This window comes from Amia ocellicauda, chromosome 14, assembly GCF_036373705.1.
Source record: "Amia ocellicauda isolate fAmiCal2 chromosome 14, fAmiCal2.hap1, whole genome shotgun sequence".
Classification (NCBI taxonomy): Eukaryota; Metazoa; Chordata; class Actinopteri; order Amiiformes; family Amiidae; genus Amia; species Amia ocellicauda.
Genome location: NC_089863.1, coordinates 11145874 through 11159214, shown reverse-complemented (window position 1 = coordinate 11159214; position 13341 = coordinate 11145874). Strand labels below are relative to the sequence as shown.

Below are 13341 nucleotides of genomic sequence, written 5' to 3'. Positions count from 1 at the left end.
AGGGGGTAAAGCCCATGTGATACAAGATATTGATAATTAAAACTCAAACATCAGCTGCAGAATCAGACACTCACTGTGAAAATCTTGGATGCATCATTGGGTTGCGTATTAATGACCACTGTGGCCAAACCGTTACTAATGGTTGTGGACTGATGACCTCCTGGCTGCACTTCCACAGGGATTTTATCAGCTGGGGATCCGTCAGGATTCGTCACAAAAATCTTCAGGGGATAAAAAATGACAGATGGTTGTAGAACAGTTTTTTTTTTTTCTGTTACTGATTCTAAGTTTAACTAACAAACACATATGGACCTCCTGAAGCAATGAAGAGCAACATACTGTAAATAAGATGCTCAATATTTGGACACATTCACAACTGGAGCTTGTGGACAGTTGAGGTTCCGGACTACACATGTAGTCCTGTCTCAATGTTTGCTCTTAAGATTTACAGTCACTTGATGCAACAGCACTAGACCAATGGGATCTCAGCACACTGGGGTACCCTGTACACTGTTGGATTACATGCAGCCCAGAGAGGGAAGAAGTGTGATGGACCACAGGGCCCAAAATTCAGTCCAAGAAGCTAAGCCATCACAAGCTATTCTTCCATGTCCATTTTTTTTTTAAATAACCAACAGGGTCTCATGGTACTTACATGGAGACTGTATGGCATGCCGGGCTTGAAGTACTTTGATGTTTTGGTAAAATGGATTTGGTAAGGCGACCTGACGATTTTTATCCCACTCTTCTCCATTTCTGCCAAATCAGTGCCTGAAGAAAGAAAGGAGAGCACCCAGACATGTGACACAGCTTTCAAAGCAAACAGGAGAGACTACGAATGAGAACGGGAACAAGATGGGAGAACAATAGTGAGAGACTTGGACCACTGCAGCACAGCCAAGTGGTTTGTCCTGGATGCAAAACGTCTGTGTCCAGTTGAACTGAATTCTGGGATAAGGCTGTTGACCACATGGTAACTCAGAAGTCCATCCATAGTAGTGTAGCACAGTATACCAAAAATTCATTTTTTGTGATAAACTAAAAAGTTTGATACTAGATACTTTTTGTTATGGTTGTCAGTTCTGTCAATTGTGTCTCATGTAATGATTGAGAATATCAAGTCAGTCTTGTAATTTCGCTGAATCAGTGAGAGGGAGTTTTTTTTCAGGCGCTTAACTATCATTTCTCCATATAATATTAATAAGCTTACAAGCATCTAAGAACATTGTGGATTGAGAATCAGTCAAGCATACAACTATTGGAATTGTAGTGCAGTGTTATAGGACCTGCTTAAAACAATTGCATATTGCTGTAGTGTTGGTGTAAAATGACAAACAAAATGTAATGAGTGGAATCAAACAGCCGGAACAAGTAATCCTCATGAAACTCACCTGTTGTAGTGAACACTGTGACTCTGACATAAAGGGAATGATCCAATAAACTCTCTATGTTCAGAACTGTGGCTTTGATGTCAGATTTCTTCAAAGTGGCGAAGCCCTCTGTTAACTTTAAACAAAATGTAAAAAACAAAACAACAACAAATTAGGGATAGTTTATTTTATTTTTTTATTATTTTGTTTTGCTGAAAAAATGTAGCCTACACACATTTGCAATTTCAGTTTATTTTTTAGAAGTAGAAGAAATCCATAGTAATTCTTACCTCCATTCTCCTGAACGAGGCAGGGAAGTTCGTCCTTGTTTTGTCATGGTTTTCAAAACCAAACACCACATAGGCAAAACCTCTGACCTTCTCTCCATACAAGTAACTAATATACAGAAGCAGATTAGCCATTGTTTGTGTGTCCAGCAGAAGAGTACACAAGTACAAATATAGTTTGCCCATTCTTCTTTGAATATATATCCAGTTCCCAAACAAATTGTGTGACTCCAGATATAGCAAATAGTTGAAAATACAAGTTCCTTTTTTAACCTTTGTTGTTAATCTCTGGTCAAAAGAATATACTGAAGCACAAAAAAAAAATCTCATGGTATAGAAAGAGAGACGGCATCATCTATTTGCACCATAACCCAGCCTATCGGTTTCCTAAGTCCCCACCTGAGATTCCCAGTAACGGGTCCAACCCTCCAGGGTACCACAATACGTATGATCCTTATGTTTTCAAAATTGTCCCTTTTTTGTATATTAAAAATATAGGGGAATTATTTCAAATATAATTTACGTTCCTCCCATCTGAAATCCTAAATATTTATTTTATAGGTTAAAAAAATATATGGTGAGGTCCATCCATCCATCCATCCATCCATTTTCGAAACCGCTTATCCTGGTGAGGGTGGCGGGGACGCCGGAGCCGATCCCGGCAGGCATGGGGCTCAAGGCAGGAATACACCCAGGACGGGATACCAGGCCATCGCTGGGCAACATACACACACACAAACACATACATACGTACAGGGCAATTTAATGTGGCCAATTAACCTAACCAGCATGTCTTTGGACATAAGAACATAAGAATGTTTACAAACGAGAGGAGGCCATTCGACCAATTGTTTGGTGTCCATTAATAACTGAGTGATCCAAGGATCCTATCCAGTCTATTTTTAAATGTCCCCAAACTTTCAGCTTCTACCACATTGCTGGGGAGTTTGTTCCAGATTGTGATGACTCTGTGTGAAGAAGTGTCTCCTGTTTTCCATTTTGAATGCCTTGAAGCCCAATTTCCATTTGTGTCCCCGGGTGCGTGTGTCCCTGCTGATCTGGAAAAGCTCCTCTGGTTTGATGTGGTCGATGCCCTTCATGATTTTGAAGACTTGGATCAAGTCCCCACATAGTCTCCTCTGTTCCAGGGTGAAAAGGTTCAGTTCCTCAGTTTCTCAGTAGGACATTCCCTTCAGACCTGGAATAAGTCTGGTTGCTCTCCTCTGAACTGCCTCTAGAGCAGCAATATCTTTCTTGAAGTGTGGAGCCCAGAACTGTACACAGTATCCAGATGAGTGCATTGCATTGTGCATTGTACAGTCTGAACATCACTGCCCTTGTTCTCAATTCTACACTTTTGACAATATACCCTAACATCCTATTTGCCTTTTTTATTGCTTCCCCACATTGTTTGGATGGAGAAAGTGAGGAGTCCACATAGACTCCTAGGTCTTTCTCATGCGTTACTTCATCTAGTTCTATTCCTCCCATAGTGTAATTATAGTGGACATTTTTGTTACCTGCATGTATTACCTTGCACTTGTCCACATTGAATTTCATCTGCCAGGTGTCGGCCCACCACTGAATATTATCTAAGTAACTTTGAATAGCCTGTGCTGCAGAGATTGTATCTGCTGAGCCACCTATTTTAGTATAATCTGCAAGTTTGCTAACTATCCCAGAGTCCTTATCATTAATATAGATTAGAAAAAGCACAGGCCCTAGTACTGATCCCTGTGGAACTCCACTAACAACCTCACTCCAGTTAGAAGCAACTCCTCTAATTGACACCCTCTGTTTCCTATACATCAACCAGTTCATAATCCATCTACTTACATTACCCTGAATGTCTACAGCTTCCAATTTGAGGATCAGTCTTTGGTGTGGAACCTTATCAAAAGCTTTTTCAGAATCTAAGTATATCATATCATATGCTTTCACATGATCTACAGCTGCAGTTACATGTCCAAAAAATTATAATAAATTAGTAAGACATGATCTGCCTCGTCTAAACCCATGTTGACTATCTCCAAGAATATGAGATGCTCCTCTATTTATCATTAACATCAGTCTAATCATTTTCTAAACATTTTACAAGTGATGCAGGTGAGACTGACTGGTCTGTAATTTCCTGGCTCAGTTCTGTCCCCTTTCTTGTGAATTGGTATGACATCTGCCATCTTCCAGTCAGTTGGCACATCTGGACAGTGAGAGGTAACCAGAGTGCCCAGAGAAAACCCACACAAACACAGGGAGAACATTCAAACTCCACACAGACAGGCACCCCGAGCCAAGCCTTGAACCCAGGACCGCTCAAGCTGTGGGGCAGCAGTGCTAACCACCATGCCACTGTGGCGCCCTATAGGGTGAGATCAATTCCTACAATTCACTTTCAACATCTAAAGTAAATATATAGCTTACAGACTAACATTTTCTTAAAGCATATCCCATATATTTTAAATATACAAAAAAGGGGGCAATTGTGGTATTTATAATCCAGAAGGATCACTCATTCCTGAGCTAAGTGTAAAATATATATCTGTTCCATATTAGAACAATATCTTTGCAGATACACCCTCTCACACTGCAGTGACACATACTCACTTGGCACTGATGTCTACAATGAACTCCTCATCATCAATGTGGAAGAACTTCTTTCTGGGCTTCACAGTCACTTCAAATGACGGCAGCACTGGAAAATAAACAGGCCGTCTTTAGTCTTGGTGCAAAATTCACAGCAGTCAAGAGTACCTCATCGCTTCCCATCACTGCATTTATACATCTGTTGTTTTTTCTTTAATGTTAAGTTTTAGTTGTGTAATCCATCATGTGGGATCAGACAGATTGCAGTCTGTGCAGAAGCCACTTGGGCATTTTTGTCTACCGAAGGTCAGTGCAGCAGCACAATGGGGAGAGACTTTTGAATTGCAGAGGTTGTTTACAAACTGGGGGGGGGGGGGGGATTAAATGAACAATCCAGCACTACAAGAAACAGACTGTGCCCACCATATTCCTTCACTTCGAATTGGGAGACGAAAGTATTTAGGGGAGAATCATCCAGTTTAGCCACCAGCTCCCATGTGCCCTCACTGTGGATGGAAAGATTGGAAAAATTAAGTTTGTATTTCTGTTGTTTGGAGGACAAAAAGTATGTGCATGTGTTCAGGAATCATTGAAGAGGGAGCCAAAGTGGAACAAACACATATTTAATATACAGTGGCTGTCAAAAGAATTCACCCCTCTTGCACTTTTCTACATTTAATTGTGTTAAAACATGAAATCAGAATGGATTTAATCAGTTTTTCCCAATGATCAACACAGAAAATGTCCATAATGTCAAAGTGAAAAATATAATCTGCAAATTGTTCTAAATTTACAAACATAAAACAGAAAATAATTGAATCCCTAAGTAAATCACCCCTTCAGTCAATATTTGGTAGAGGCACCTTTGGCAGCAATTACAGCCATCAGTCAATGTGGATAAGTCTTTGCACATCTGGACACAGCAATTTGTGCCCATTCTTTGACTGGGCCACTCCAGGACATTGACCTTTTTGTTTTTAAGCCACTCCAGTGTGGCATTGGCTGTTTGTTTGAGGTCATTGTCCTGCTGGAATATGAATCTTCTCCCAAGTCCCAGGTCTCTTGCAGACTTCAGCAGGTTTTCTTCCAGGATTTCTCTGTACTTTGCTGCATCCATTTTGCCCTCTATCTTTACAAGTTTTCCAGGCCCTGACGCAGAGAAGCATGCCCATAGCATGATGCTGCCACCACCATGCTTCATGGTAGGGATGGTGTTCTCAGGATGATGTGCGATGTTAGGCTTTCGCCAAATGTAGCGCTTAGCATTGAGGCCAAAAAGCTCTATTTTGGTCTCATCTGACCATAGAATCTTCCTCCACTTGGTCAGAGTCTCCCACAGCTAGCTCTAGCCCAGATTTGATTAGATTTTTTTTCACACAAAAAATGCCACTTTTGTGAAGTACCCAGGCTATTGTTGCAGCATGGACAGTGTCTCCCAGCTCTGCCATATGCCAACATTAGCCCTTCTTTTGTGTATTTAACATGTAGGAGATATAGTTTAAATATATTTGAGTCTGTTATCCATATATTTATGTTACAGGTTGAAAATATATGGTGATGTTAATTCTTACAATATTGTAGCGATCCTGGGGTCTCGTTAAAGGGCCTGGGTATGAATCTCACAGTGTCTGGAATCCCTCAGGATGTTACATTGGTATTAGTCGTGGGATAGAAGATCAGCACAAGGGCGCACTGTAATTACTAGGGGGGTAGTGTAGCGACCCTGAGGCTTCACTAAGTGGCCTGGGTTGCAAGAAGCTGCAAGAAGGGGTTTGAATCTCGCTGTGGCTGAAACACCTCAGGATGTTAAAATGTTTTCACTAAACTCAATCTAAGGATTACGAACTAAACTATATTTAAAATATATCCCATATGTGTTACACGTACAATAGAGGTGGGAAATTATGTCATATTTCTAAAATATAATTGTTATTATGATTGGTCCCATATGAATGGACACTGCCCTTCAGAGCACAGAGATTTTAATTGAGTTTTTGTTGTGTTTTTAAAACCAGGATTGTGCTGGGCTTCTTTTGACTGTGTTACTATTAATGAGCTAAACCTATGAATAAATAAATGTCACCTTGTTCAGTGGATTCACAGATGACCTCTGGTGGCAGACAGGGGTAGTGTGGGCAGAAAGTGTGACAACACTTGAGTAATTTGGAACTTGTAATTGTATTATGCCTTGAACTGTACTGTATTATTGCACTTTTGTATTGCTTTTATATTTTGTAAGTTGCAAGGGTGTCTGGTAATACATAAATAATAATAATAATAATAATAATAATAATAATAATAATAATAATAATAATAATAATAATCTTCCAGCACTTACTTGATCACCTCAGGCAGCTTGTAGATTTTGCTGAATATCCCATTGGTCGCCCTCTGCTGACTCACTTTTTCAATCACAATGCCCTTGGGATTCTAAGCACAGAGAAGAGATCAATATGGGAGATGTGCCTCTGAAAAAATTACTTCAAATGCTACCAGCCATTCTGTCACACCTTGGCTCTGGGTGAGGATAACTAAAATAGTTCAGCTGGCAATACCACGCTTTTGTTGTCCTTCAAACAGAAGGATTTACAAGTTGCCATAGACAGACACAGGACAGTACAGGTGAGAGGCAGCTATCTTGTTGTTTTCATAGTTTCAGACAGTCTTAGCATTCCTGATTTTGGTTTAACTGCCTTAATTGAAGTTAATCCTGTCTGTAGTTGGCCTTAATTTAAGTCAATTCAGTACAGCTGCTGAGTTGGTGAAAGTAAATGGGTTGAAGGAAAGGTGATTTAGTCTAGGACTAGCAGGAATTCTGTTAAGTGAGTTATGCCAAGAGATAGGAAAGAAACTAAAGAGCAGAACCTCCACTGTAGTTTTCTTCTAAATACTTCTGGTACCACGTGCCAGGCCAGGGAGACAGGCAGAGATTAACAAGTTTAACACATGGTTGAAATCTTGGTGTAAGGAAGAGGGGTTTAGGTTTATGGAGTATTGGTCTTTCTTCTGGGATAGATGGGACCTGTACAAACCGGACAGTCTACATCTAAACAGAAGTGGGGGCTAATGCATGTGCAGAGTAACTGAGAATCTTTTAACCTAGGGACCAGGGGGGCAGGGAGCTCTGACAGTGGGACATGTAAAGGTAAACTCCTAGTAGGAAAGTCCTGAAATGTTTGTACCTCAATGCCAGGAGTATAAGGAACAAGATGTTAGACCTAGAAGCCACAGTGCTGACGTGTGACTATGATGTTGTAGGAGTGATGGAAACATGGCTTACAGAAAGTGATGGGGATGAATACAAGTTGAAAGGATACACACAGTTTAGGCGAGACAGTCAAATCGAAGAGGTGGTGGGGTAGCATTATATGTCAGAAATTACACTGAGGCAGAAGAACTCAAATTAGAGCCCAGTAACATAACAGAATCTTTGTGGGTTAAACATTTGAATAAAAGATCTAGAGGATTAGTGGTAGGAGTGTGTTACAGACCACCCAATTCAGATATTCAGAAAGATGTTGCATTGTTCAATGTAATCAGGACTGCATGTAGCAAGGATGTGGCTGTTATAATGGGGGATTTGAATTTCCCAAACAGACTGGGAAAGCCCAGTTGGAACTACAAAAGCAGAAATAGAAATGGTTGAGATGGTAAATGACTGCTTTCAGGGAACTGTTGTCAGGGAACCAACCAGGGAGAGAGCATGCATTGAATTGATCTTTTCAAATGACCAAGATAGAGTCAGAGGGACACTAGTTAGAGAACCAATGGCAAACTGTGATCACAATATGGTTAGCTTTGAGGCAATCTTTCAAAAAACAAGGACCAAGTCTAAAACAATGGTCTACAATTTCAGAAAAGCAAACCTTGAAGGTATGAGGCGGCACTTAGAAGAGGTAGACTGGAGCACGCTGGATACAGATTCAGTTGAAAATGGATGGTTATATTTTAAGAATATACTAATTGAGGCTCAGGAGCAATTTGTACCAAAACTTAGCAAACTGAGGACCATTGACCTTAACTACAGTTGAACTCTAGGCCGCTTCCTAATGGGGCGTGTTCTGCATCTCTGAGGATTTAGCATACCGGTGGGGAGTTTCAGGGCACTGTAGGAATGTACAGGTTGGTGGGGGTCTTCAGCTGTTTTCCAACCACACACACACGTCCTCTCCAAAAGAGCTCTATTTAAGCCCTCCTGAGTAAAATAGTTTCTCTATGTGAAATGAGGCTGTCTCTTCAACATGTCCAACAGGGGTTACCACTTTAAAATGGACAAGGGCTATGTCAGTGTGGAGATGTCTACGCCTTTTGTAACCTTGGGTCACTCAAGAATTTACATACCGGTGGGTGGAGATTCAGGGCATTTGTTGATGTTGAATTTGACCAGCCTCACGACTGGACTGGTCTGTTTACATTTTGAGGCGATGTTCCCAGGGCCCGTTTAGAGCTGAATGTGCCGAGAGATATCGATCTGTAGAAATGGTGGGGGCTGTGGGTAGTTTAAGAGTAACAAGTAGCTTTCTCCAAACATGCTGTATTAGGATCGTCCGAAGACCACAGGTCTCAACTGCCCAAGTATAAAATGTTCTCTGAACAGAAAAAAATGAAGAAAATGAAGAAAAGTACCTAGAGTACGGATTTACACAGACAAGTGATGGATAAGATGACCACAATGCGTTGTTTGTGTCGACATGTGGGCCTAAAGCCTAAAGCCCTCCAAACTGCTACGCTACTTGCACTCGACTTTGCAGTCTAAGCCGGGTGAGTGTTTTCATTGAAAGCTACAGGAGCTAAGAGGCCAACAATCTACCCTACAAAAGCCGACACTGTGAACCAGGAGGCTCTTCAGTCTTCTTTCGTCGTAGCTAACTGGATTGCCAAAACTGGGAAGCCACACACGGTTGGTGAGACTTTTTTCTTACTGTGCGCTAAAGAAACGGTTTCAATTATGTGTGGGAAAAGCACTGCTGACCAGCTAGCACTGATATCACTGTCAGACGATAACGTGTCTAACCGCATTGGGTGCATGGCAAGAGACATGGAAGAGCAGGTGATTGCCAAGATAAAATGTAGTGTGCATTTTTCTTTACAACTTGATGAGACCACTGATCTCTCCGGAGATGCACAATTGTGCTTGTTTACGCCAGATTTGTTGAGGAGGGCAAAATTAACGAGGATTTTTTGATCGGTCAGCTTCTTCCTGAGCACTCCACTGGCGATCAGCTTTTTATTTTGCTGGACACATACACTCACCTAAAGGATTATTAGGAACACCTGTTCAATTTCTCATTAATGCAATTATCTAACCAACCAATCACATGGCAGTTGCTTCAATGCATTTAGGGGTGTGGTCCTGGTCAAGACAATCTCCTGAACTCCAAACTGAATGTCTGAATGGGAAAGAAAGGTGATTTAAGCAATTTTGAGCGTGGCATGGTTGTTGGTGCCAGACGGGCCGGTCTGAGTATTTCACAATCTGCTCAGTTACTGGGATTTTCACGCACAACCATTTCTAGGGTTTACAAAGAATGGTGTGAAAAGGGAAAAACATCCAGTATGCGGCAGTCCTGTGGGGGCGAAAATGCCTTGTTGATGCTAGAGGTCAGAGGAGAATGGGCCGACTGATTGAAGCTGATAGAAGAGCAACTTTGACTGAAATAACCACTCGTTACAACCGAGGTATGCAGCAAAGCATTTGTGAAGCCAACAGCAGCAGCAGAAGACCCCACCGGGTACCACTCATCTCCACTACAAATAGGAAAAAGCTCACCAAAATTGGACAGTTGAAGTCTCGATTTCTGTTGAGACATTCAGATGGTAGAGTCAGAATGGTGTGGGGGATGTTTTCTTGGCACACTTTAGGCCCCTTAGTGCCAATTGGGCATCGTTTAAATGCCACGGCCTACCTGAGCATTGTTTCTGACCATGTCCATCCCTTTATGACCACCATGTACCCATCCTCTGATGGCTACTTCCAGCAGGATAATGCACCATGTCACAAAGGTCAAATCATTTCAAATTGGTTTCTTGAACATGACAATGAGTTCACTGTACTAAATAGAGCATCTTTGGGATGTGGTGGAACGGGAGCTTCGTGCCCTGGATGTGCATCCCACAAATCTCCATCAACTGCAAGATGCTATCCTATCAATATGGGCCAATATTTCTAAAGAATGCTTTCAGCACCTTGTTGAATCAATGACACGTAGAATTAAGGCAGTTCTGAAGGCGAAAGGGGGTCAAACACAGTATTAGTATGGTGTTCCTAATAATCCTTTAGGTGAGTGTATGTACGTGAGCATGGAATTGACTTGAACAAGTGTGTAGGAATCTGCTCAGATGGCGCACAATCTATGACTGGCAAACACAGTGGGCTAGTCAGGAAAGTATAGGCCATTGCTCCCTTCGCTTTGTGGATGCATTCCCAGACAAGCCCTAGCAGCTAAGAAAATGCCACCCCAGCTCAAACAATTAATGGATGAAGCTGTTTGTACAGTCAATTCTATCAAGACCAGTGCAACAAGCGCAAGACTTTTCAAGATACTCTGTCAAGAGATGGGAGCAGAACACCATCAGCTATTGTACCACAGCGTATGGTGGCAATCCAGGGGTAATGTACTGAGTCACCTTTACGAACTCCGAGATGAGGCGAGAGCACTTCTATGGGAGAAAAATTCCCCACTAGCTGCTAAATATTCAAAAAAGGTCATATGGTCAGAAAGGTTAAGAACCCCTGTTATAGAGATTCAGGTTTAACCAGGATTAATAGCCATGTCAGTTCATTAACTGTGTCACCATAAATTCAAGGTAACCATTTAGATGGTACTTATTCTTACAATTACTAATCTGTTAAATCTCATAGCCATTTCATTTGAAACAATGCAGATCTTTTAACTTTCAACTTAGTTTATTTTTAATGTCGCTATTTGGAAAGTTTAATTTGTCTTTAGCGCTCACAGAAACCTTTCTTCCTGAACAGATGGTGGTGGGTAGTCAGTTTAGGTATTCTGTAAGTTATTTGTAATAAAAATCTATACAAATATAAAGTGAAATTAATCTTTTAAAGCACAAACTTATCTTATTTTCCTTTAGTTTACTGATCCTGTATAGAAATGATAATACTTTAGAAAACAAAAATAAAAACAACAAGACCTTACAGTTCTCATGTGATTCTGTATAGCCTTAACAGTGTTAATGTTGAGAGTTAATACTATCTAAATAACTAACTAGACAGACACCCTGCATTTTTTACTGTTTTAAAGTTACATTTTACTTTTCGGTCTTCTCTTAAGGATCTGTGTCATGGAGTTAAGATAAGAGAGCGTCTGTGAACGTATGGGGCCAGATTTCTCACAGATTTTAACCTTTTGGTATCAACAGGCTGGTCTCGGCAGAGGCCAGATCCTTTTCTCTGCTCTGCTCTGTCTTTTTAACTATTTTACTTATTTTGAATGTTATTTTGGTTACGAGTTGTACAGTAAAGTGAAGTCAGATTTAGCAGAGAGAGACACAAGCCGGTAAGAACATATTTTTGTACAAAAAAGAATCAGAGATGTATCTAGTTTATTAACTGCTTCTTTTTATTTTTAATAACATACACAAGGTGGGAAGGAAGGAAATGATGCTACATCAGACCACTGTATAGAAAATTAATTAGAACTAAACTGGTCCCGTTTCTGCTCATGTTTCAACGATAATCAGTAAATTATCGAAAGGGTGAATGAGAATCTGCAATGCAATTTTAATTCCTAGATGACTAAACCCTGCAATATGCTGTTATGTCCTATTTGTTGATTTGACAGATTTGTTCAGGGTGATGCTGTATCTGTCAGCACCTTCACTATATGTATAAAAAAAAGCTTTATGTTATCAACATACTATATACAGGACAACAAGGGAGAACAAATGGCTAAACTTTGCTTTTGAAACAGAGAAGAGGCTTCTGGAGATGGCTGAGCTCAGACCCCCAACCTATACATAGCCACTTAAACTCCTCTTGAGCAGTGGAGTGTCCAGAAAATGTTCAACGGGGTGGCTGAGTGGGGGCACAGGGCAAAATGAGGGGGGCCATCCTATCATCAATGCTCTGACAGTGCGGACGGTGTTTCTTTCACAATACCAGGAGGTGGGGTGCGGACAGTGTTTTGTTCATGCTAGTGTGGTGGTGGGGTGGGGGGGGCACAAAGCCCACAAAGCATTTTACACAAATAATTAAGGATTGTGAAATATGAATATAATGTAGCCCCTGTTTCTCTTTGCCGTGTATGTTTTGTTACAACTGGAATTTACTTAGAGACTTAGATACAGAAAACACATTTTATATAGCATTTCCCAAATTTCAAATTAGTCAAAATAGTCAAAACTATCACATCGATATAATGTCATGTATTTCAGTGCCCTGTGCATGTGTGTGTGTGTGTGTGTGTGGGGGGGGGGGGGTTGGAGATGCGTAATTTTATTGTCTTGCCTAGGGTGGCAGAACGTCCAGGGCCAGCCCTATCTACAGTGGTTCAAACATCGCTACTGATAGAATCAATATATTTTATTTATTTTATTGTATTAAGTAAAAAAAAAAAAATGTAACTAGTGAATCTAGACAACAGCTCGTTCTCATCTTGAGAGCTCCAGCCTGCATGCATCAAATCCACTCTAGCGCTTGAACACTGAGAATAATCTAAACAAGCCTTATCTTATACATAGACACTCGCACCCAGACACGCGCTCACACACCCCAAGATTCTAAAATATATTAGAATTTCTCAGTAACATTACATTTCATTTACATTACAGTGATGTGAATATACATTATAATTTTGTGTATTCAATCTTTACATTCACCATTTCTTTTAATTGCATGCATGTTCAGGGTATCTGGGCACATATCTCTTACATAGCCTCTTGGTGAGAAAACCCTAAAACAGTCGAGATCGCTAGACATTTCACATTAGACATTACTAAGTAGCTCTGTGTGAAGAAAATACTTATTTATTAGAGGTTCTCTTTTCTTCATGTCTTTATTTATTTTATCTCCCTAAGGACTCCGATTTCTTTTTCATTCTTTATGTATTTTGTTATTTCTTATTATTTTAACATTTTAGGTT

General features: G+C 40.6%; 1 protein-coding gene across 1 annotated transcript in view; it reads right to left on the bottom strand.

Moving 5' to 3' along the window:
* Positions 1-13341, bottom strand: part of LOC136768684 (complement C3) — a 69805-nt gene that overhangs the window by 54332 nt on the left and 2132 nt on the right. Inside the window, exons 5-11 of the mRNA XM_066722992.1 lie at positions 6579-6670; positions 4664-4746; positions 4262-4349; positions 1661-1766; positions 1392-1506; positions 656-771; positions 75-221 (exon numbers count right to left, since the gene is read on the bottom strand). Coding sequence (XP_066579089.1) covers positions 75-221; positions 656-771; positions 1392-1506; positions 1661-1766; positions 4262-4349; positions 4664-4746; positions 6579-6670 — 747 coding nt within the window. The remainder of the gene's footprint in view (positions 1-74; positions 222-655; positions 772-1391; positions 1507-1660; positions 1767-4261; positions 4350-4663; positions 4747-6578; positions 6671-13341) is intronic.